This window comes from Argiope bruennichi, chromosome X1 (assembly GCF_947563725.1).
Source record: "Argiope bruennichi chromosome X1, qqArgBrue1.1, whole genome shotgun sequence".
NCBI lineage: Eukaryota > Metazoa > Arthropoda > Arachnida > Araneae > Araneidae > Argiope > Argiope bruennichi.
The window spans coordinates 62,156,429-62,183,010 of record NC_079162.1 but is presented as its reverse complement, the minus strand read 5'-3'; the positions used below and the strand labels follow the sequence as shown (position 1 = coordinate 62,183,010).

Below are 26,582 nucleotides of genomic sequence, written 5' to 3'. Positions count from 1 at the left end.
TCGAACACTGTCTTTAATGGGTAAGTATGGGCGGGTTAAGAAAAGTAAATCCCCCGTCACCCTCGGGAGATCTCCCAGGGATCATGCTTCCCTCACTAGCACCTCAATCGCAATTGGGATAGGCGAATCTATCGCCAACTTAACTTTTCACAGGTAGGAACGTTTGGAGGAGAGAAGCTCCCGCGATTAGTGTTGTTTTCCTGGCTCAATTGAATCTTTGAGAACGAGGGAAAACGTTGTCATTGCTGTGAATGAGGATATATATATATATATGAGGATTATAGCATTGTTTTGTTAGAAAAAGTTTTATTATCTAGTGAGACGAATTATTTTAAAATTTCCCTCTATTAATGCTATTTTTAAATCGCTATTTCTAATCTTTGTAAATGTTGTTTTGCAATTTACAAATATGTTCTTGTGATGCATTTCATAAACAGCTCATATAACATTTTTTAAAACTTATAAATTACATTGTGAATAAAAATGTAATGTGGTATTGATATGTAAGAGTAATATAATTTTAAAAATTTAAAAGTAATATTGATATTTAAGAGTAATATCATTTTTAGCATTTAAAAGTAATATTGAAATTTAATAGTATATTTTATTTTCATATTATATAATATAAAAATAAAACATCTGATTATCCATTTCATACATGTTGATTTTTATTTGGTCATTACTCTTGTGTTTGTAGTTTTAAGTAAATGCATGTTAAATTCTTGTAAATTGCAAACCTATAATTTTTAAATAACTTAAGGTGATAAACTAACAGAGATTCATATCTGTAATCATAATTAAATAACTTAATGATCTCGGTCATCCTTCTTTTTAAAAATTTAGTAAAACAACATTAACATAAATTTAGAAAATTAATTTTTTAAAGTGCTGACTGTAAAAATAACTTGATATCACAAAGTTTCTTAACTACTCGGAGAAAGTCTTCAGATCTTAATTTTCAATTATTCAGTCTTCAATTTATTTCTAATTTAAATGAAGTCGACTGATCAAAACACAAACAATAGCATTCATATCATAGTGGTATAACAGACATAACATGTTGAATAAATAAGTATATATTGTACAGCCAAGCCTTTATTCAAGAAACAATTTTTTTGTATGGATTTTGATTTTATTGAGAGTATTTTGAGATTTATAATTTTTAATTTATTCTGAATTAATGTTTGATTGAGATTTACTTTACTATAGTCCAGTATATTGCAATATATTATAAATTTCTAAAGTTGTTGAATAAAATTGTAACTGCAAATTATTCCCCTCATCTAGATAAATAAAACAAATTGAGTTTTACTACTTAACATATAAATCTCAATAAATGAGCTATAAAAATATGATGAATATATTTAATGTATGAAATAAAACTATTGTTCAATTCATGTTTTATTGATAATTTAAGTTTGTTGTAACAAATTAATCATACATAAATTGTGACATATTTATAAATATACTGAAAATATTTTCATTTGATAAAGTTATTTATCAGCCCAATCAGTGTTATTTAAAAATAAGTAGCAGCTGTTGATGATTTAAAGTTGCAAAGAATTGTATTTTACAGTGAACTGTTAAATTTGAAACTATTAAATGTAAATGAGCTTTATTCTATATTTTACATGCTTTGTATCTCATACAAACTGAAATATCATCTTTATGTTAATATTTCCAAATATTTTTAATGTTCTAATATGGCAAATTTGGAAACATAAATTAAAATCTTATGTCAATACAAACTTTCTGAATTTCCTTGATGCTTTACTTATATTTTATATGACATTAAGATCAAAATTGTTGCAAATTTTAATAATATGTAAATATGCAATTTGTTCTCTCAGATCCATCAAAAACAATCAATTCAAATTTACTGTGTTTTTGAATGATTCTCTTTTATTATTTTCTATTTTGTGGATAGTTTCTATATGAAATTTATTTTCTTGCAATGTAAATGGTTCTATGTACATTTCATGCACATGGTTCATCAGAATAAGCAGTAATTTGTCTTTAAAATTGACATTAAGTGCACATGTTCTATTACCTATCATTCCATTAAATTATGTATTGTTTACATGCTGATACAAAATTACTGTAATGTATGGAGGACATAAAACATAATTTGTAGATATTAATTATTGTCCTTTATTTATGGTACAAACAATAATTCTGGCCCCTTGCAGAAGATTCTCCTAAGATTATAATGGTTTGTTTGGTTTTATTTCTTTCCCCATAATATTTTGTTTTTCCTTGGATGACTATTTGATACCATAAATGACGAATAATTGACATTAATCATATGTTTAAATTCTATTATTGTTTATCTCGTATATTTCTCAAATTCTCCTACTCTTTACTTTGAAATGGTTGAATTTTAGTAGCGGATCTGTGGTATCAGTAGTTTGGAGTACAGTTACCTTTCTAATTATTCTATTTCTTATAAGAGCTCTCTAAAATTAAAATGATTCTGAATCTCTGTCCAATAAAATTTGTCTTGAAAAAGCATTTCTGCTAATTTATTTTTTCGTGATTCTTCTAATGAAAATTTAAATTGTTAAATGAGATTGAGCGTTATTCTATATTTTCTCTTTCTTTGAATCACATTCAAACACAAATTTTTATCTTTATTTTAATATTTTCACATATTCTTGATACTCTAATAAGACAAATTTGGAAACCTAAATGAAAAATCTTATGATAATACATTCTAAATTTTCTTGTTGCTTTAGTTATATGACATTAAGATTAAATTTGTTTCAAATTTTAATAATATGTATATATGCAGGTTGTTCTATCAGGTCCATCAAAAATAATTTATGCAAATATGTGTTACTGCATTATTTCAAATTTACAATATTTTTATATGAATCTGTTTTATTAGTTTAATATTTAGTGGCAACTTATATTTAGTCTTAAATTTAAACTTTTATGGACATTTATTTTCTTGCAATATAAATTACTGTATGTATAACATACATATGGTTCTTCAGAATAAGAATTAATTTCATTTTAAGATTTACTTTAAGCATAAATGTTCTTTTACTGATAACAGCATTAAATTATCTATTGTTTATATATTCACAAAAGATTACTCTAATTGTTGGCTTACATAAGGCATGATTTGTGAATAGTAATTATTACCTATAATTTATAGCATGAACAATAATATTGTGGCTAGTATTATTGTTACTGCTAAAATTCAAACATGTTCATTCTAAAATTGATGCAGAAGATTCTCCTAAGATATTAAAGATTTGTTCATTTTTTGTTGCTTTTTCCCCAAATTATTTTTTCTTGGATGTCTATTTGATAACAAAAATGGCATATAATTTGCATTATTTTTATGTTTAAATTTTCTCAGTTCTCTTGCATATGTCTCGAATCTTCCTACTCTTCACTCTGAAACGGCTGAATTTCAGTTGCTTATCTGTGGAATGAGTAGTTGCTTGGAGTATATTTACCTTTCTAATTATTCTATTTAATATAAGAGTTGTCTGAAAATAAACTATTTTGAATCTCTGTCAAATGGAATTTATCTTGAAAAAAAAAAATTCTGCTAATTATTTTTTCATGCTTTGAGTCTCATTGAAACAGAAATATTATATTAATTTTAATATTTCCATATATTCTTAATGTTCTAATGAGCTAAATTGAGAAACAGAAATTAGAATCTTACGACAAAACACTCTGAATTTTTGTGATCTCTTATTTATGTTTTTGTGATATTGAAATTAATTTTTTGCAACTTTTCATAATTAATAAATATGCTTGCTGTTTTATCAGATCCATGAAAAACAATTTGTGCAAATATATACTACCGCATACATTCAAATTTTCTTAGTTTTTGTATGAATCTGTTATTATTTTATATTTAGTAGATTGCTATGATTAGTTTCTATATGAACTTTTATTTAAGTTTATTTTCTTGCCATGTAAATTATTCTATCTACATAGCAGACACATGGTTCATTAGAATAAGAAGTAGTTGGTCTTAAAAACTGATATTTAGCACACATGATTGGATTACTATTATTGGATTAAATTATGTATTATTTACATACTGAGACAAACTTACTGTAATTGTTGGAGTACATAAAACATAGTTTGTATACATTAATTATTGGATTTTATTTATAGCATGCACAATGATACTATGACCAGTATTATTGTTAATGTTAAAATTTATGCATGAACAATAATGCTAAAATTGATGCAGAAACTTCTGCTAAGATTATAAAGGTTTTTTTTTTTTTACAGAAATAACTTTTTCTTCTTGGATGTCTATTTGATACTAAAAATGAGAAATAATTTACATTAATTTTATTTTCAAATTCTCTTACTATTTACTTTGAAGTGGTTGGATTTCAGTTGCTTTTCTACGGTATATGTAGTTGCTTGCAGTATAATTATTCTGTTTAATAATATAATGGCTCTCTGAAAATAGAATGAGCTTGAATCCTTTTCAAAAGGAGTTTATCTTATAAAAGAATTTCTGCTAACATTTTTTCACGATTTTTCTAATGGAAATTGAAATTATTAAATGAGAATGAGTGTTATTCCATATTTTTCATCTTCATTTATTATTTTATCTTTATTTTAATATTTCTATAAATTTTTAATTTTCTAATATGCCAAAATACGAAACAGAGTTGAAAACCTCACAGAGTATCAGAATTTAAAACATTACGTTCTGAATTTCCTTGATCTTTTAGTTATATTTTACATAACATTAAGATTAAATTTGTTGCAAATTTTAATAATACGTAAATATATAGATTTTTTATCAGATCCATCAAAAACAATTTGTGCAGATTTGTGTTACTGTATTATTTCATTGTTTTTATATTAAACTTTTATTTGTGGTGACTAGTTACATTTTAAAACTTGACATTAAGCACACATTTTCTTTGATCTATTATTGCATTAAGTATTGTTTATATATTCAGACAAATTTACTGTAATTTTTAGAATACATAAAACACGATTTATAAATATTAACTATCGTCTATAATTTATAGCATGAACAATAATACTATGACAAGTATTTTTGCTCCTGTTAAAATTCTTGCAGTAACAATAATGATAAATTTATGCATGTTCATTCTAAAATTGATGCAGAAAATTCTCCTTAATTTTAATTAACTTTTTTTACTGGTACTTTTATTAATTTAGTGTATCATGAAAAATTACAAAAATATAGATTTTATATCAGATCTATTTTTTTGTCTTTATATTTCAACCCAACGTATTGTGTAAGGATAGAACTCATTATGGTCTATTATGATTAAAACCAAGGCTTTTTTTCTTCAACTTTTTAAATTGCTAAAGAAAAAATTCTTTACTACAATATTTATCAGTCATATTTATATATTATACACAAATTCTTCCAGCATTTCTTTGCATTTTACGCATACACTAGGAACCGAACTCTACTTTCAGATTAACAGAGCACAAAAGACAAAATACTAAAATGTTCGAATTAATTGGGACAAATGGGGGGGAAAAACACGTTTTTTTTCTCTAAAACCTTAGCTTTTAATCATTACATGTATTAAGTAGACTGATAAATCTCTATACTAGTACAAAGTATTTCCTCCTTTAGCAGAAATGACCTCTTCAACACGTCTTGGCATTGACTCCATTAGTATAGCGCAGATGTTCTCGACTTCATCACTGTGGAACCACAGTTAGAACTTTTTATCATTTGTTCTGTTGTAGTGCAATTCATCTTAGCTAAACGATTCTCGAGAATATGCCATAAGTTCTCAACGGGAATTTGGTCTGGTGAATTACCAAGCCACTCAAACACTTTTATATTTATTTTCGCCGCATAAAAGTCTGGACCACTTTCGAAGAGTGACAAGGGGCCAAGTCATATTGAAATGTTCTGTCAAATGTTTCCATGAATAGAACAATCTTACTGCCTAATATTTCTATGTATTTGACAGAATTCATTATGCCTTTAAGAGGAACTAAGCTGGCAGTGCCATTTGTTGTGAAAAAAACCCAAAACATCTGTTTAGAAGGGTGTTTTACAGTCTATTGTATATGATCTGGTTGCAAAGTTTCACCTTCACTTCCTCTTGATTTATATCCCTGCACAAATAAATATATTTCGTCACAGAAAATCGCTTTCTTCCGGCCATCAACAGTTTATGATCGTATTTTTTTTATCCATGCTAAACGTTTTTTCATCATTTTCTGAGCTGGAAATTGTTTTTTCTTCGATCTTGTTGCTTAAGGCCAACTTCCAGAAGCCTTTTCCGTACAGTTGAGGTACACTTCAACACCCTAATCTAATAAATCCCTTTGAAGGTCTGTTCTTGTCTTTCATGGATTTGTTTTGATATTTCTTATTAAAATTTTATCAGTTCGTGGACTAGTTTTCCATTTGCACCCACATTTTCTTTTTCTTTTTGGAGACGATGATCCAGAATCTTGAAATGTTCTTACAATTTTTTAAACACTTTTCCCACACCAACTGCTGTAGCTATATTTTTCACACTCATAGAAGTGTGATCATTAAGAGCGATTATTTTAAAATGCTTCTTCGGAGTAATATCCATCATTGAACAAGCAAAAGTAACACTATGCAACAAAATGTTACATGGAAAGCAAAATTATAACCCCCAGTTGCCACGCTGAAAGGCTCACAACTGAACTACCAAGGTACTAAAACTAATCAAACGAGTAAATTATAGTCAAGATCGATCCATCACAATACCTCTAGGTAGATATAACCGGTTTAAGGCGGTTCGAGGCATCACTGGTAATCACATACCAACTCAAACAAGAAAAACATGTCAGTCCCAATTAATTCGAACATTACTGTAGTGGAGCTGCTTGACTAAAATGTTCTATTGCAGGATGTCATAGTTAAATTATGCTCATTTATTCTTTTACGTTTTTAATACAATCATTTCCTTCTCTATTTTTTTTATGCATACATTCTTAAAATATCATACAAATGGTCTCATTCCCCTATATCTATTAATCATGCAATTTCTATATCATAATTCAAATTTAGTATTTATCTTGTATTCAGAGAGTGTGCAATTGCTGATAAATGGTGTTTTTTGACCTCTATGCCTATATAAAATAATCAGGAAAACCAAAGAACAAGTCCTAACCACAGGTTAGATTTTGTCAATTTTTGTTTCATATGAAAACTCGTAACTTCAGGATATCTCCCCAACAGTCTCTTGTCTGCCACTGCTTTCTATTTTCAAAAACACTACTTTTACTTTCTCTATGTCAGCAAAACTTGATAGAATGTCCAGGCAATAACTATAGTGCTTATTTCAAAAATTAATTTATGTGGATGCTAAAGATATCTAAATATATCAAGGGTCAATACTCCCAACTGTCTTACATTTTTGAGATATTACAAAATAAGACTTTGGCAGAACCCCCAGCCTTACTCACTGGACCAACTTCCAATAATTTTTACCCACCAATTTCATCAATTTATAGACATTGCTAATAAAATATTCTATATTTACTTTTCATGAATTTGATTTAAAATAGTTCTTTTGTTGTGATAAAATGTAATTCATCTGAGATAGTTGACATAACTAGATTAATTATTAATATGGATGGCTAATATCTGTCACCAAAGGAGATTACCAAACTTTCATTTATATGTGAACCTTAATTGTTGATGACAGCTTAAATGTGCTATGTGTTTGTATATACTATACATATCAAATGTTAAATTGGGATTATCAACAAATAACTGCAATAAATAGATAGAGGAGCAACCATAATTTAAACTTTTTGTTCAACTGTTAAAGATTAATACTTTGCTTATTATCTGCTAATAGAAAATACAATACACTCAAATCTGCAGTCTATTAATTGAAATTTTGTAAATTCCAAATAATATTAACAATTTTTTATATTTTCAAATACAAGAATAAAGAAACCACACATATGAAATCACAAGAAAATTAATGTCTTCTATACCAGTCTCAAAGATTCAGAATTTCTGTAAATAAAAATATTCTAAACATAACATTTAAACTGTCACTCAAGCTACTATTTCAAGGTAGTGAATATAACTCAAATGGAATTAAGAGAAGATGCCAAGGACAATATAAATACATTTTCTATTCAATCTTACAATTGAAATATAATTGTAATTATTTTAAATCATCTCAAAATGTTTTACAAGTCATATAGCAATTGAAATTACTAGTTAAATAAAAATTTTCAGACAGCAGCTTTATTAAATATGACAAATTTCACTAATTTTTGACAAATTATATGTAAATCAAATAAAATTAACCCCAATCTTAGCATAAAACTTTGATTAAGCCTCATTCACATAACACCAGCTGTTTCACCAGAAAAATTAATTGGGTAAAACTTCAAGTGAATCTTTAAAATGAAACTTTACTTTGCTGAGAAAGCGTTTATGCGTTGTTTTTTTTAAACTTCAATGTTTAATAGTCCAGTAATTCATGCTATTTTAAAGACTTTATATAGTTATGTTCATTGTACTATTACCTCAATTTTTAACATGTCCAGCAAAATTAAGAATCTGATTTTACTGCCTCCTATGTACATATTTTCGGGGGGATGGACAAATCCATCGCAAACCATACTTTTCACAGGTAGAACCGTTTGAGTGAGAGGGGCATCAGGGATAAGCGTTGTCATTTATATGTTGAGTTGTATCACAACACTAAGTCTCAATGCTTTTCCCTGTGGTTTGAGAAGGAATAGTATTTTTTTCCAAACGATGTTTTTCCATCGTTTATAAGTGTTTCTTTGTATATTATTTTCTATAGCGAATGCTGGAGAAAAATGACAGTGTTAATCGTTTAGTACAAACGAAACATTTTAGACTATTGATTTTCTTTAGGTGGCTTTTACTTGTTTTCCATGCTTTTTTTTTTTATAATTACTTCTATTGCTGTTTTTAGATGGTTCTGAATTTCCTGATACTTACTATGTTCTGGATGGTCGCCAAGTAGTAAAGAAAGCGAGCGATAGCTCACCGACAGCGGTTACCCATTCGTTTCCGAAGTAACAATGTGTCTTTCTGCTTCATGAAGTATTTTAACCGGTACAAGAGGCATGTTTTAAATTATCACTAATAACAAGCTTACAGACGGAAAAATATTAATGAAAACTATACACTTTTTTAACTATCTCGCGTTTCTCAAAATAAAAAAAAAACCTTTAAAAAAATTGTGTAATGAGAAGATTGAGAATTCCATTGCCAATTTGTTAAATCATAATTTGATGTGCTGTTGAGTTTCATCGTACGCAACCAAATAAAAACAATTCTTAAATCAGAAGTACTTTGAGCTTTAAATATTTAGGTATATATTTAATATCAATATTGAATAGACACATTTTAAAATTAATTTAAACGCTGGATATTTCGAATAAACAGACAAGTGTCTTCAATTGAAAATAGTTTTAGATAACGCTGAAAAGATCAATTACAAAGTTATTGTTTTTCCGAAAAGATTCTCACATTTAGCAGTTTTCAGATAGTTTTTGCGCAGTGTTCTTTTATCTTTTCTTTGAGTTATACTTTGCAGCCTTAATATGAATCGTGTTCATCTTTTATCCAATTTGAATTTCACTTTTGAGCCTAAATATGAATCATGATCTGCTTTCATTGAATTCTGAACGCATGCTTACAGAGGGATTTGGAGCTAATTTCTAAATTAATCTTGTAAAACAACCACAAACTATGATCTACTCTAAATTTTATACAAAAGATTGAAAACCTCATCAGCTTTTAAATCGAGAAATCAAACCACAATATTAGTGATAAATGTTCGTTCATCATTTCAGATGGATAATTAATATTTTGAAGAGATATTCCTCTTTCCCAGCTAGTTAATTGATATAATAAATTTTGAAGTATGTAAAATGCCTCGCTTTCATCTTATTCCTCCTTCTCTACCCCTCCTTATCCCATTCTTTAGCGCAACAGCGAAACTTGATGCGATTAAATCATAGTATCGAAATCGAAACAATTACAAACTAAAACATAATATTGTTATGAGAGTGAGGGTGATGACGGGTTTTCGTCGGCGTGTTGCACCAACGTGACAGTATTGAAATGAACACATTCATTACACAAATTTTTATTGAAATTAATTGTTATATCAAATAGCTTCATTGCAAGCTATGTAATGGCTTAAATAGACTTAAAACTGAAATGTAATTTTAGTAAACTATTCAGAAAAAATATATATAAACATATCGGTTTTAATATAGATTGCTTTCCTTCTATTTAAAAAATGTGGTTTCTTTATCTCCTTAGTTGGATAGGAGTAGTTATCCAAATAAGTTTTGTTATTTTATCAGTTGGTAAGTTGATTTTTTTTTTTTTTTTTGTCAGAATGCTCTTGATGTTCGTTTGATTCGGTCACTTTTGAAAAAGAATTTTTGTTAGCTGTGAAGTACCATTTAAAACTTCCGATCATTCAAATCAAAGCAGCATCGTAATTTATAAAATTCATGAATATATATAAAATTATATAAATTTTTTTCCAGTTTTTTTAAAAATTTCTGTAGAAAAACATTTTTCCGAAAATGAAGACTGCTTCACATAGTCACCTTGCCATTATATATTATACTGATTTACGATCAGTCATCCTCAACACAATGAATTCATATAATTTTTTTCAGTCTTTTCCTCATTCCATTATCTTTACTTAGCAAATAATCAAAAATTTTCTTTTTGAAGTAAAATATTTTTCTTGATGGAAGTATTTAGGTTTCATTTACTTTCTTTGTATCTTATTTTAAATTTTTTTCTACAACTTGCATTTTATATTGTAATTATTTTCCAATTGAAGTATTTAGAATTTTTGATAGATTTTTGATTTTCAAAATTCAATTTAAAAGGGTGTGGTAAAAGTTTATTGTGGTATAAATCTAGTTTTAAAATCATTCACAAGTTTTCTGTTAGTATATTCTTTTAGACAAGAAAAATAGCCATGGTTTGTAACATTATATTAACTTTTTCACTACTAATCCGGCCATGAAAGCTCTATTCTAATGGGCCAGTTTCTGTTTCAAACAAGAAGTACAGCATGTAAAACAAGTTATCACTAAGGTTACTCTCGTTTTACATCCTGAATTCCTCGTTTGAAGAAGAAAATGGTCCATTAGTATAGAACTGGATAGCTGAATTGGTGAGAGGGTTAAGTCTGTTTATATATTTTAAAACCCAAGATTTTTCAATATGAGGGAAGAAACAAAATAGAAAATTTCTGATGAAAAATTAACATGATTGAGTTTATAAATCTTAATTTGCCAGAATTCAGAACACTACAGATAACTTTTCATATCATGTTTGTAAATCAAGTTTGAGAAGTCATTTTGAAATTCATGTTACTTTTACCTTCTTAGTTAATAATGAGTGAAGCTGACAGAGTGTAGAAACCTGCAAATACTTATTAAAACTAAACAGCCATTGTTTTAATAAAATAGCTTTATAATTCAACATATTAATTGTTGTTTAATATTATTCATTACTTTAAAGTATATTAGAAATATATTCTAGTTTATCTTACTAGGAACAATCCCATAGTATGCTTAATTGCTGTTTTTTTGTTTTGTTTTTTCTATCAGCTTAATTTGTAATTGATATGCTTTTCCACAATCATTTTAATGCATGCAGTTTCAATGCTTCTAGATGACAGCCTTTAAAAATAAAATATATAATCTTCTCTTTTGAAACATTTTGGGCTGAAAACTTTATCTGTCTACATAATTTTATTTTTATATTAAATTCCCTGGCATCCAGTAGATGTCTTCATCTATGAGTATGTAGAAAAATAATGAAGAGATTAGCATAAAACTGCAGAAATTATAGTTACTGATATATTTCAAATATAATAGATAAAAAAGCCACAATTACAAAAAGATGTATATAGGAATATTCTTATTAACATTATCTGTAACTATCTGGAAATTTATAATTATCTATTTCATCATGAAATGTTTTGCAGATATTTGAATATTACTTTTTTTTACTGTTTCTTCAGTAAGATATGAAGACAGATATTCAAATAGTGAAACATTCTCATCTTTTTGTGTTCGTCTTTAAAATAAAAATAAAAAAATTAACCTTTTGAAGAAATTTAAAATATTTGTGGTAATTACAGAATTAATTTTTTTTAATGCTAGAGAAGTGCATATTCAACAGTTTGTATTTTTTGCATGCCTGGAGATTGATTCAAGCAGCATTTATTCAGTTTTTAATGATAGTTTAAGAACAAAATAATGAAACATCCATTTTACAATATTGAGGAAAATAAGAACGTGGAAATTTAGTATTGTTTAAAATGAAATAATCTGATAATTTTAATGTATATGCAGATGTATTTGATTTCTTTTTTTTATTGAAATTTATGACAGTTTTTTTAAAATATTTTATTAAATTGTTTTTAAAATTTGATTTACTTTATTTTCTCCAAAACTCTCTTTTTTTTCTCTTTTGCATGTTTTTATAAACAATGGATGCAGAATACATTTTATTATATGATACCATGATTTTATTGTAGTATTTTGACATGTATTTAAATGTTACATGAATTTGAAAATATTATGCATAATTTAGAATGTTTCATAATCTGCTATGTTGTTTATTTAGTTAATGAAGCCAAGACGCGAATGTGCAAAGTTACAACAACTGTCAGTGAAATTGAATGTCAAAATAATATTAAACATTACTCCTTGATTTTGAGAAGTGCAATAAATTATGTATTATCATAGATATATTGCATTAAAATCACATTAACATATAATAGAATGTATTATACATATTTTACTTTAGGAGGTATACCTGCTGAGTGACATCCTTCAAAATCTACATTGTTGCAACATTTCTAAATTACCTTGTTTATATATAGTATATCCAAATAGTAAAAAAGATTGCATCTGTAATAGCTTTAAGATTTACGTGGTTGATAGCTGTGTGAATCAGAAAATGTCTAGCGGTGGTGTGTTGAGTGAAACAGATGTGATAAAACAAGTAATGTCACATCTTGAATTTCTTCAAAATAGGTATACGATGGAGTGATCTTATTTTTGATGTAAAAGAGTATTAATGAAATCAATATTTGCTATCATATGTTCTGGTATTAAATGTAGATTAGGAAATTCAGTTTTTTTTATGACCTAATGATTCTTGTATATCGATGTAACATTTCTGCAGAAATGGGATTTCGGCTTTTTTCGGAATCAAATTTTATTTTTCATGAAATTGATCAGTTTTTTTAACTTAATAATTCTGCAATATTTTTAATATCATCAGCACTTTCTGTATAAAGTTATCAGTTTTATTGTTCAATTAATCATATTTTACATCTTGCATTTATTTTATGAAATTCAGCTTTTTTTTTTCTTTTTTTTCCCAAACTTGTGTCATGTCTGTTATTGACTAAGTATGCATAAATCATGAACAAGTCAGTTGTGGTCATATTTTCAAGATTATATTGTTGCACCATTGAAAAATTTAACTACACTACATTCAGTCCTGTACATATTGTTCTTTCAATAATCAGTATTTATTCCTCTAAAATCTTCTACCAATAAAATAATTTTTGAACATCGAGCCTATTGAAAGAAACTCTTTGTGCAACATTATTATTATTATTATTTCTATTTCATTCAATATCGCTATGTAACCATTTTATTCCAAATTTCATACATAAGAGAGAGTTGGGAGTGGAGTTTATAACTATATAATAGTATGTTCTTTAATTTATTTTTAAAGACTATAACAGCAAAATGAAAACAACTAGCTTTTATTTGCGTAGTTAAAACTTATAACATTTTTGTCCTACACCACCCTTACATGAGAAAAGAATAGGGCAAGGTTTGAGAAAATTAAAATTAATAAATGTATTTTGATATCCTTTTCATTCATTGATTTATGGTTTTGGACATGCCAAACAAGAGCTGATTTTGTAATCTTCATTAGTGCTGCCACATCTTAAAAGCTTTTATTTTCTTTTACAACTATTTTCACTAATTGTAATATGTTATTATTTAATATGGGTTTTCTCTTTCTAGGTTTTTTTTTCTTCCATATTCTTGGCATCTTTATATAAAAAATAAAATTATTAATTCTTTTTAATTTAGAGCGAAAAAAGTTTTAATGAATAATTTTCATAACTTTGCTTCATTAGTTAATACTTATTATATTGTTTATTACTTTATTATATTTACATTAAAATTTCCATTAACTGAAATTAAGCGGTAAGCATAATTTTAAGTAGAAAATATTTTTTATGTGAAATTTATGTGATACAGAATGATCTGCAGTATGAATTCATATTTTATATGATACAATTGTAAACAAAAAATAAAGTATAATAAAATATGTTTAGAGACACTGCTGCTCTTATGTAAATTTTTTAGAAAGAGTGGAATTTATTTAAGGATTTTATTTAACGCTTGTTTTGGTTAATGGAAGTCTAGCTTTTTTGTTGTACATTATTATAATATATATAAAAATAAAACAATAATTATTATATATTATATAACATAATGTATACTAACTTATATATTTTATTAAATTTAAAATCATCAACTTGCTATTGCATTATAACACACCAACAACTAATTTTATTAAACAGTATTACGAAAAATTAAAAACTGTAATCATTAGTATATTTATATCACCAGCTATAATATTATTTATTTAGAAAATGTACTGAAATGTAATCGAGCTTGTCCCATTCCTCCCACCGCAGAATTTTCTTTTAAAATGCATATCTTATGAAGCATGCTGCATTCAAACTTAATTTGAATTTTAGTTTATAAACACTTTATCTTTGAGTTAATTATACATTTAAAATATTTTTATTTTTCAAATAATAAGATTGAAAAAAATCATTGAAAAATAAGAATTTCTATTTACTTCTGCAGCTTGAAAATATTTTTTGTATTAAACACAAATAATATTATAGCTGGTGTAACAATTAGGATCAAACAAGGGTCTTTTATTTAGATATAAATGCAGCTGTCCCATTCCTCCCAACTTGTCTTTACATAAGTATTTACAACAGAAATTTCAAAAGTTCTAATCTGTAAATAAAACCATTAGATCTATAATCTACTTTTTATTTCGGCCAAGCATTTATTTGTATTGATATAAAATACATTTGATATACATCCAGCTAAGCATTTAATGGTAATTAATTCACTTGAACCAATCATTCTTTCAAAATAATTCCTGAGTGATGGAAAAGTATGCCAGATCTGGTCAACTCTCATTGTCATTTGTTTAATATTGACCTTAAATTTTCAACGTCATTTATTGCTTAAATTTTATCTAAAAAAACTCATTACTAAAATTATGGCATATTGGAGCAATTATGTTGACAAGATAATTTATATAATGTTGAAGGGATAACAAATAACTTTGTCTACTTCTCAATGATTAAATTGGACATTGGTATGAAGAAATTGTCAAAAGCCTCTGTGTTAATTTTGTAGTTTAAAGTAATTTTTTTAAGTTTAAATTTAGTAGTCTTTTATATTCCTAAGTAAAAATTTATATATATATATATATATATATATATATATATATATATATATATATAGAATAGGCAGTAAGCAATTGGTATTACATAGTATTATAAACTACCTTTCATTTCTTAGCCTTTTTCCTAAACAACTTCATTGTTCTGTTAAGCCTTTTGGTTCAAATTTTGTTGGTAATATGATGTCTTTATATATATATATATATTGTTGTACTTGCTATCACTTTAGAAGTTGGAAAGACTTAAAGTGCTCTATATTGCTTTGAAAATGTTGATAAAGTATTACATTTTATTGCTTTCAAATATATACAGGCAGTTTTCATATCCATTACTTTCTTTTGAAAACAAAGAGACTATGTAATACTCTTAATTTCTTTTAATTCGTATAACATTTCCTTAATTTCAGCTGCTGGTCTCTATTATATTGCTGAGTTAATAGAAGAATACACAGTCTTCACCTGTCGGGTTATTAGGATTTTAATTCTGGTAAATTCAGTTTTGATTTTTTTCCCTTGCTGTGAATAGACTTAAAAAAAAATAATATATGTTGAATATAAATTCTTCAAGGGTATTAGAATTGTAAAATAATTGTTCATTGGATGAATAGTAAATTTCTTTTCTATTTCTAGTTAGTATAAGCCATTAATTCTGAATTCGTTGGTGTTTTAATGAGCTAAGTTACTGTAAATACATTTGGTTGCAATTTTAAAGGAGAATGAATTTATAAACTAAGAATTTGTGTATATAAACTAAGAATTTTCAGCGTGGCTAGTATTTGAGGTTGATATCTTTTAAAAGTAAATTCTCCCAAAGCTATATATTCAAATTTGCAAAGGTATAGAACGTGTTTGTAGATGAAATATTGAGTATCCATAATAACATTATTTGAAGAAGTTTTAAAAGAACTAAAATAATTTTTTTGCAGAAAAGTAAGTTATCTTTAAGAAAGGAAGTAATTTTTCATAAGTATTTTCAAAGATTTCAAAAATAAAAATTAAAGCAGTCCATAAAAATCATGTTTTATGAACTCTTACCATTTGTAGTTGTTTTGCTTAAATATCAAATATTTAAATGATACAACTATTAGTGATTATTATATATTTCTTTTAGGTGGCTTATTATCTTTCCCTTTATTTTATTTAGTATTAATTGTATTAAAGATTTTTATGCTTTTAATATTGCTTATAATCTGTCTAATAGCAGTTCTCAATAATAAAAAAAATTGTTCGTTTTGATATGGATTACTCTTATTGAAATGGACGGGGGGCGGGGTCATGCGCTATTTGTTCAGATTTCTCTGCTTAATTCGGATATATGAAATTGCTTGCATTAGTATTTTATTACTTATTTAAGATAAAATTGTTTGCAAAATGTATTACTGTTAGAAATTATTAACTCGGAATGTGTGTTAGTCTTCTCTAATTATCTTGTTTGTATATAGCAGTGTTATTGACATAAATATTTTAAGGCTATTTGTGCAAAAGGTTAATTAAAGTCATGATATCCAAAAGGAGTATAAAATCTTATACTAAAAATTTGCTTTGGCAGGTAAGGGAATGATGATATCTATATATTCTTAAAATGAAAAAAAAAAAAAAAAAAAAAAAAAAGGGAAGTTGACGACAAAATGTAATATTTTGTTGAGTATTGAAGCCTGTCCGTGTAATGTTGCTTGAAGAAAGTTTTGTTGTTCTCCTATTACCGAAATTCATACTAAAGAAATATGAAATACATTACAAACAGTCAGATATTCTTCTTTAAAAATATGAACTTAAAAGTGACTTCTAAAATCTGTGTTATGTATATATTTAAATTTATTTATGTCATATCTAGCTCTTTTTTTTTTTTTTTTTAAGCAATCTAGAAAAATGTATATTTTTTTCTATGATAAGAGAAAATAATAAAATAGACATCTACATAATTGTGATCACGGTGTGACTCATTTATTACAATTCATATTTTTACAATTAGTTTACAATTTTATTAAGAAAGAATTTTATTTGAAGAATATTTATTAGAAAGCTTTTGTAAGGTAATATGAAAGCAGTGGATTATTACAAAGGATATTGGGTCATTTACCTGCATAAGTAATAGATCTGAATGAAAATATGTGGCACCATTTGAAAAATCTTATTTTTGAATGAAACTTCATTAATATTCAAGTTCTGTATCTAGACAATTAATAGAGACTTTAATTGCTTTTGCCTCTGTAGAGCTTTGAGTATACATCAGTTCAGTGAGACATTACTGTATTATTGTTATCAAGGACAAAACTTGGTCTCTTAAGTTTTGATTTAACTACAATATATAATCTCAACTTATTAAAATATTTTACTTATTCAATATTATGGTATTGCTAAGGGTTTTACTTTTCTATATTCTTGATATTTAAATGTATACTTTTCTTTGAATTTGAAATCAAATTTCCTTTTGACACTGTGTGAAGATTTTCATTTAATAAAATATTAAAACTTTTGTAATAATTTAGTGTGGTAAAATATAGTAATTTCAGAAAGTGCTCAGAATTTTGACTACTAATATGTATACATATTTGTATAAAATCCCAATGCCAGAAAGGCATAACTAGAGGGTTCTACAAATGATATATTTCTTTTTTACCTATCTATCTATCTGAAGAACTTTGCAAAGTTTCAGCATTACAATGCATTGTATTTAAGTGAATGTGTAATTATTTGTTTCTCTATTTGGTTACACAAAATGACCCAAAAAGTTGTGAAGTTTTGGCTTAAAGTATATCAAATACTTATAAGAGTCAGGGGTAAGATTATATGTATTTGAATAGTAAATCGTAAAGCTGAATAAGGGAGAATTTTCCTTTCTCCATATTATAGGAATTATAGATTGAGATGTTATAATTAGATTTAGTCTTTAGGAAGGATGATTTTATGACAGAAGTAATGTAAGAATACTGGAATCTCATTAGGATCCAGGTGATTAATGAAAGGAGAGATCAACAAATTCTGAGAGCTGGTGTAACCAAACTGAAAGGTTGTAGCAGCCAAAATTTGTTCTACCTCAAATTCTGAAATCATATTGGGACCAGTTAGAAACTGTCTCTTGAATCGTGACCTGTGTGTGAAACATGCTGTAACATGTTTATCATCTACTTCTAGAGACCATCAAAACCTTTTCTGGTAGTGCTATGAAAATGCTGACTGAAACTTTTGTAGTGTTCACAAATGAGATATATTTCTCAGTGTTAAAGGTAATTTGATGTTGATAAGAATGAGGTTTCACAAAGAGCTTTTGCTGAACCCTTTTTGGCAGAGACATAATGGACTATCTGATTTCAGAAGAGATTTTCATTAGCTGCAAAACTTCCATGGTTGTTATTTTTGCAACCTTGAATGCAGAGCAATACTTCAGAAATTATAAAATCTGAGATATTTTCTACAAACAAATAATTGGAGTCATGTCTCAGCAGAAAAGTGCTATTCTTCATATTGCTTTTGCAATTAACTTACCTTTAGATTTAATGCACCCTTAGAAATCCCAACATTCTACTATGGTTTTCATGATCACCAGATCTATCACTGATTGATTGTGAGTGGGATGTAATTGGGAGTTTTTCAGCTGACCAATCTGCAATATTTACTAATTGCATTGAACAGACATTGGAATCGGAGACAGCAGTGCTACAAAATGACATTCAAAACTTTTAGCATGCACAATTTCATGCCTGCTTTTAGCTATGTGGCATCTATAAGGTTTTGTAAGTAGTTGTATTACTTTGTATAACCTGCTAAGCATTATTTTTTCATCTATTTTCTTGTAATTTTAATTACTTCATTACAATAAATATACAATTTTTACTTGATGTAACTCCTACCTGGTGTTTTGATTTTTTTTTTCTTCATTACAGTGTATATTTAAATAATATGGATGTATATATCTGTATTTCTACTTTTTTGCAATTTATTGTTTTGCTAATGACTATCATGTTCACCAGGTTACAGTGGCAATATATGGTGGACTATTCTTATTTGAAGACCTTCCAGCCTCAATGATAATTTGTGGCATTATTAGTCAAGTTACACATTTGCTAGTATTGAGGACTTTTCCCTTCTTTGATTTAACTTCTTTGCCTTTCATTGGTGCTGTTGGTAAGTTAAACTTTAAAGCTGGTATTTAAACTTACATTACTAATCAAGTAATTTAATTTTTATTTAACAAACTTGTTTGCCAATTTTATGTTATTGTAGTCAAATAACCATTATATTATCTGTATTGATTAGAAAACATTAATTTATTAATGATTGTACCTTGTTATTAAAAAGCTTTAATTGGAATAAAAGCTTCATCTGTTCTTGCATGATGCTCTTGAAAGCCAAATTTAAAGGATATATATAGTGTTACCACATGTTACCGATAAGGCTATCATAGCAGTTGTTTTGGCTAAAGGAGCATGACAAAAGTGACTTTGCAGTGGAAAATCTTTATAAAAAAGATGTCTTTTTTTACTTCTTTGGATGGGATTCAGTTTATAGATTTACTTTAATTTTATGTAAAAATATGAGCTACTACAATTTTATCATTTGACAACTAACTGGTTTTGCTTATCATGGTTTTTAAAGAGAGGCAAACCAACAATGACATGTTTGATCTTTCAACTGTGTCCAATGAAAAAGATATATTTTTGCATTATAGGCATACTGTTTTAAGCCATTAATAATAAAAACATGTTTTTGTTATATAAATTTAAACAAATTTTATGTATAGCTTAATATTTCAAAACACTTACCTGTTTTAATTCCATAAAATTTATTTTTTAGCTTTTGTTGTCATCAATCACTACTTGGCATTTCAGTACTTTTCATTGTTTTACTACCCATTTTCACAAGTAAGTATGTTTTAATTTTTTTTACATTTTTGTGGCACATTAAAGCTTGGATGACCTTTTAAGAAGATATTGGTTCTATTCTAATGACTGGATACTTAAAAACTTTTATCAAAAATTATTCTATTAAATTCTGTGCTTTTATTAGCTGGTTCGTAAATAAATTTGCAAAGAATTACCCAATACCTTTAAATGAGGCATACAAATAAATTTCTAATTTCAAATGCTTCCGCTTTTTTTTTTTTTTTAATATTAAATGGACAAACTACATTATTTAAAGTGGTTACTTGTAAATACTGTAACTTTAGATAAATCATTTGCAGGTACTGTGAAATTTACTATTCTTTTTGTGGGACTTTTTTTTTGTCACTTTTCCATCATGTATAATTGGTATTTTTGTTTTTTTGAAATTTAATTCTACTTTGCCATATTTTTCAGTGTTTCAATGAAAATATGTGATGCCTTTGGTTTTTCCTTCCTGTTTTTAGGTGCTGGCCAGTTATTTTGAATTTGACGGAAACAATATGTATATTGAATATTAATTTATAATTAAAAATGAATTGCCCAATTCTAACAAACTATAAGCTGCCAAAAAAACATTTTTTTTCAAAAATAAATTTTAAATAATTCCTCGTCATTATCATTATCCCTGAGTTACTAGTTTAAAAGTTTAAATATTCTATTGACACCATTGGTTACAAGTAAAATTTTATTGAACAAACGATAAATAATTGTCATGAGAAGTTTTAAAAAATCACAGATTTAATAAAATAGAACTAACTATATCTTGATATAACCGTCCAAGTTAAATAGTCAAGCCATATTTTAATTATTAAGTTATGGGTTCTCTCCTGATATCTGAATATGCTGCTTTTTCCTCCTCTCAGCTGCATAATTAATCTTTTGAAAATTTGAATTTTGGGCAAAGTTATTTCACAATTTTTTAAATAATTTATTCGATTTTGCTCCTTTTTCTAAACCTAGTATATCACCTGACTAAGTTAAAATAATTCCTATTATGACTTCCTTCTCCTCATTCATAAAATGTTTTAAACTAAAAAGAATTAAAAAGAAATTTTTTAAAGCAAGCACATTTTGTAATGTACTAAAAAGTTGATTTTTAAAAAAAATTTAATTATTTCCTTACAAGTTACAAGGTGAATTAAAAAAAAAAAAAAAAAAAACACTTCGAGATGCACATTCCTACTTTCCAAAGTATATTTCTGTCAAATTTAGTTGCTGTATATCCAGTGACCTGCCTTGTAGAATGCTGATAGACCAACACACAAATTTACTTTTATTAGTAAAACTTTGTTGTTGTAATTATTGTGGAATCTTTTAACTTATACACTTACAAAATGATGCATCTCATGGAATCAGATTTTAATTTAAATTAATGTATTAATAAATCTTCATTAATACATTAAGTTCCAAAGAAATTTTAATCTTTTATTGTCATTTAGAAACGTCCCACTACAAAATTTCGGAACTCTAGTATATCAGGAAGTGGATGAAGAATCAATTACAAAATTTTATCTTTATAAAAGTTAAATAAAAGCATGTAATTGGTTAATTTTTGAATGAAATATTAATTTAGAAGTATTTTTTTAAATGCTGATTGATTGGATGCCATTACAAGTTTTTTTTTCTGTGATTTCAAGTGGTTTTCAAGTTGGCTTACGTAAAGTGTGATTTTACTTCTCAGTAGCATTTATTCTCTGCATATGCATGTGTGAAACGAAACAAAAGCGAACATAGCGTCTGAGTAAAAAAAAAAAATTTTTTTTAAATTAATGTTCAGGATATGATTGAGAATAAAACTATTTATACTCATAGAATTTTCTCCATTTAAAATTTTTTTAAAGCTTGAAACATCGTTTTGATTTTGTGTTAATTTTAATGAAATTTGATATTGAAAATGTTTTAAAATTTTGCACTTTTGTCTGAAGAATTAAGAGTTTTTTTAAAGTAAAATAATCCCCCCTCTTAATTAATAACATCCTTTTACTGTATTGAATAACAAAGATAATCAGAATGATTTTTTCAAAAAAAATAACTATAAAACTCATTATTTTTTCCTAATAAAGATTTTAATGAAAGCTATTACACAAATTGGAACCTTTAATATTTTTTGTTATGTTGGAAATAATTCAAAGAATCCATAAAATATATCCTAAGAATAATATGTCTCAAGGTTTCTTTTTTCTGATTTTCAGAAATTTCATCCTGGGGGGAATTCATTTAGATTTCATGAAGGCTTTCATATATTTAAAAATAATAAATGACTGGAAAAGTAAATCAAAGGTAAACATAAAAATTAAGTTCATCATTCCCTTTTTATTATTATTACTCGGTTCTTTTATTCTAAATTAAATTAATCAAAAAAGAAAATGTACAGTTGATTGATTCTTTTTATGTGTTCAGAAATGAAATGATTAAAAATTTATGTTAGCTGAGAAAAATTCGATTTTTAATTTTTAAAGATTGCGTTTATGTGTCTCTACACGTTGAACATTTACAAAAAGTCTGTAAAAGAAATTTCCAGTATCTTGAGAGAATCAGTTGTAATCTTAATATAAATAAAAGTCTTTGTAGCTATGTATGCATATACATGCATGTTATACATTTTCTCCTAAACTGGGTGAAAATAAGCGAAAGTTACCTCAGTTATTATTTAAAACAAGAGAAAAAATATTATCAATTTTTCAGAGCGTGAAGGTTAATTAAATATTCAGTTAATTAGAAATTATCATAAGTTTAAACATTTTTTTGCAGTAAATTGGAAGCAAATTATCCCATGAGAAATATTTTTTTACCATCTTAAAATTCAAACTTTTCCCTTTTCAACGAAACCACTTTCGGTTCCATACGATGTTTCTTTCAGTCTTGTATTTTTTTAACGAATTTAATAATTAATGAAATAGACGCAGATGATTTTGAAATAATTGTATTTGTTTTTTAAAATTCGTCAAGACCAGTTCACATTTTCATTTTAATTAAAAACATATCAGATAGTAATGATTTGTGTATTATAATATTTTATAAAGTAGTAATTTTAGCATGCAAGAATATATTACATGTGAATTTTAATTCCGAGCAACGCCGAGCGTATAAGTTACTATTGTAATAAATGAGGACAGACAGGAAACGAAAATACACTGAAATCTCTACCAAACAATGTCAACTAATAGGCATAAGATCAAAGGAATTATTACTTACTTTCATGAAGAAAATGGTGGAGACTTTCTCTGTAACGTACCTTTCAATCTACTGTATCATTTTTCTTTATTTATTTTATGATAACAGGAGGAAACAATTGCTCTGATTTTTTGATAGAAGGAAAATTGTTTAATATGTCAACCAACTAAAATAAAGAAGCAAATTTAAAAACTTGAAATAATCCTAAGAAAAACATTCTGAAATTTAAACGAATGTTGACTTTCATTACAGTATGAGTACAATATCCTGGTAAATATTATTTCACTACCTTAATAAATAAAAATGTGCTTGTACCACAATTTTTTTTTCTCAAGACCTTAGTCAGTTGCCTACTCTGTCTATTTGATAATCCGGCCCTGGATCTGAAATATTAATAGGATAACCTACATATGTATGTAATGATTCCTCAAAATCTAAATTAAATCCTAATTAATTTCCTAATTTTTATCTTAATTTAACACATATTAACTTCATTCTAAAATAGTCTCTTATTTCCTGATCTAATGCCACCTTTTTATTTAATTAATGTTACACGAACTCTGTAAAACTGCTTTAATTAGCACTTTCACATGCTCAAAGTGAGGGGATAAAAATCGGTCATGCTTTGTAAATTCTCGTAAAAGATACTTGAATTCCCGTACCGAAATCGACTTATGTCAAAGATATCCTTATCAGAATCTCACAGTATAAGACCACTGGGGAAAAATATTTCGCTCTTTTGCTCTTCTCTTGTGTCGTGGACTGACGTATCCTTTCGCTTCTTGCTTGTGTATAAATTATGCCTCCTGGGATGGAATAAAGCGAAGTTTTTGAAATTTTCAAAAATGTCCTCTCAATTCGACTACGAAACTGCTCAAAAATAAGTTTTCTATTTTATATATATTATTAAGTTGAAATCATTTTAAATATTTGTTCTAGGTACTGGCTTACTTCACTCTGTGTTTATGGTTAGTGCCATTTTGTTTCTTTGTATCACTGTCTGCAAATGAAAATGTTCTTCCAACTTTAGCGGAAACTAGACCCTTGAATGCAGGTACTTTTATATTTTTTATGATTTTTTTTTACTGTACAGTCGCCGAAAAAAAAAAAAGACGCCTGTAATTTATTATTATTTTTTTATTTATAATCTCATCTTCCCAAATTTCGTCTTCTAATGGAGGTGGAATTTTAAAATTTCACACAGATGCGCAAGTCTGATGATTAAGTTTGTGCAAAATTTAATCCATCTATCTTGTGTGTATTTTATTTATTACGTTCGCACGGATTTAGGTGGTAAGATGATTTCTTTTAGACATTATCATTTAAAACTTCATTCAAATCAATAATTTTGATGCAAGAAACGTGTAACAAATTTCACCATTCTAACATGTTCCATTTTTGAGGTGGCATGCTCGCAGACAGACAAATGTAATTCAAATATGCTTTTTTTTTAAGCAGACTTGACTGAAATGTGAAGATTCGCAGAAATCTAGTTGTAAATTTATTTGAAGACGTTTGCTATTTGCCCTGTTTAATATAATAAAAAGTTAAAAATATTACACAAATTGCTTAATTTATTCCACCAATCTGTTCAATTTAACGATTTAAACACTGAATTTTTGTTTTGTGATGCTAATTTACCTGAAAACAAGTACAAATATTTATGTGTATTCCATTGTGACTAAATCGTTAGTTTAAAGAAATAATCCGAAATTGCTTTTCCAAATTTTTATGATATTCTTTATAGAGAATATTTCAGTATAAATGACTAAATGATCATGAAATTAAAAACAACACATGTTATAGAATTATAATAAGTGTAATGTCAATAAAAGTATTTTTATTAGCTCGATGTATTTCGCATCATATTTCAGTCCATGTACCTTTCCGGTAACTGATTCTTTAAAGGGCTTTATTTTATTTTAATCCTAATCAGTTTTAATTAAAATTTGAGGATAATATTTCTGAAATTTTAATTAGGATCCTTAACTGAATAGCTAATGGTTTAAGTTTTCCCATAAACAGATTTCAAGCCATAGTACCTTATTCATTCCAAAGACTGTGAAAATATCTTTTGAAAGGAATGTCTTTTAAAATTTTTAATGCTGAAATTCATGCTTTATATACTTTAAAAGTTGACTGAATTTTAAACATTTTTAAGTCACATTTACAAAATGCAGTTTAGTATAAATTGATTTGTTTCTGATATTACTATTCCTTAATGATTTCCATGTGTTAGTTGTTTTGTTATTGCGAGTATTTTATTGTTCATTCTTGCTTATTTAGATGAAAGTGATGTTGTAACAAACTACTTCTCACGTCGCAGTAAGCGCTATGGTCTGTTATCATTTTTCAACTATGCAAAAGAAAGCATTTTGCCACAAAGAGTGAAAAAGGCCTTCTAGTCCATTTGTCTCTCTATTCATCAAACCAGAAGGAAGGGCTTATAAGTCCTGAGGAAAAAGATGTGTATTTGTGATGGCATCTGCATTCTTACAATTATTTCAAAGACTTTTGAGCAAATTCTTCAGTTTCTGAATGTGTATAAATGATCACGTGAAATATCATACAATTGCAAAATTTCATGTAAGACGTTTATGTGTTGTGATTAATTTTATGTGAATTCAAATTTTTTTGAATAAATTTATTTATTTGCTCAATTGTATTACACTAAAAAGTTTTACATATGTGCATTCTTATTATATATATATGAAATTTAATTACATTAAATGTAGTTTATTTTCTAAAAAGATGCATCTAGGTTAGAATTACTTTGTTTCCACATTCATTTACGAGGAGACATTTAGTGTTTTGTTACCGTTTTATTTTATTATGAAGTAAATTAATGTTGAAATTTGCTCTCTGTTTCTTGAAGGAATTTGTCATAGGAATTTTTGTTCGAAATTGATGTCAGATTTAATTAAAACAATAGTAAGTTCTATTCATTTTTTCTGTTTTCATTATATTTGAAATTCGTTATTTTGTTTTTCTAG

The 26,582-nt window shown here is 26.8% G+C and overlaps 1 protein-coding gene across 2 annotated transcripts; it reads left to right on the top strand.

Moving 5' to 3' along the window:
- Positions 1 to 26,249, top strand: LOC129958765 (protein TEX261-like). Of its 2 annotated transcripts, none has more exons than XM_056071439.1 (6): positions 1 to 20; positions 15,940 to 16,019; positions 19,504 to 19,657; positions 20,327 to 20,394; positions 24,529 to 24,643; positions 25,876 to 26,249. In XM_056071439.1, the coding sequence occupies exons 1-6, from the start codon at positions 17 to 19 to the stop codon at positions 25,992 to 25,994; spliced, it is 540 nt and encodes a 179-aa protein (XP_055927414.1). In that variant the 5' UTR covers positions 1 to 16; the 3' UTR covers positions 25,995 to 26,249. The 2 variants fall into 2 exon arrangements, with proteins under 2 accessions (XP_055927414.1, XP_055927413.1); XM_056071438.1 differs by lacking the exon at positions 1 to 20 and adding an exon at positions 10,018 to 10,341.
- Positions 26,250 to 26,582: the final 333 nt, after the last annotated feature.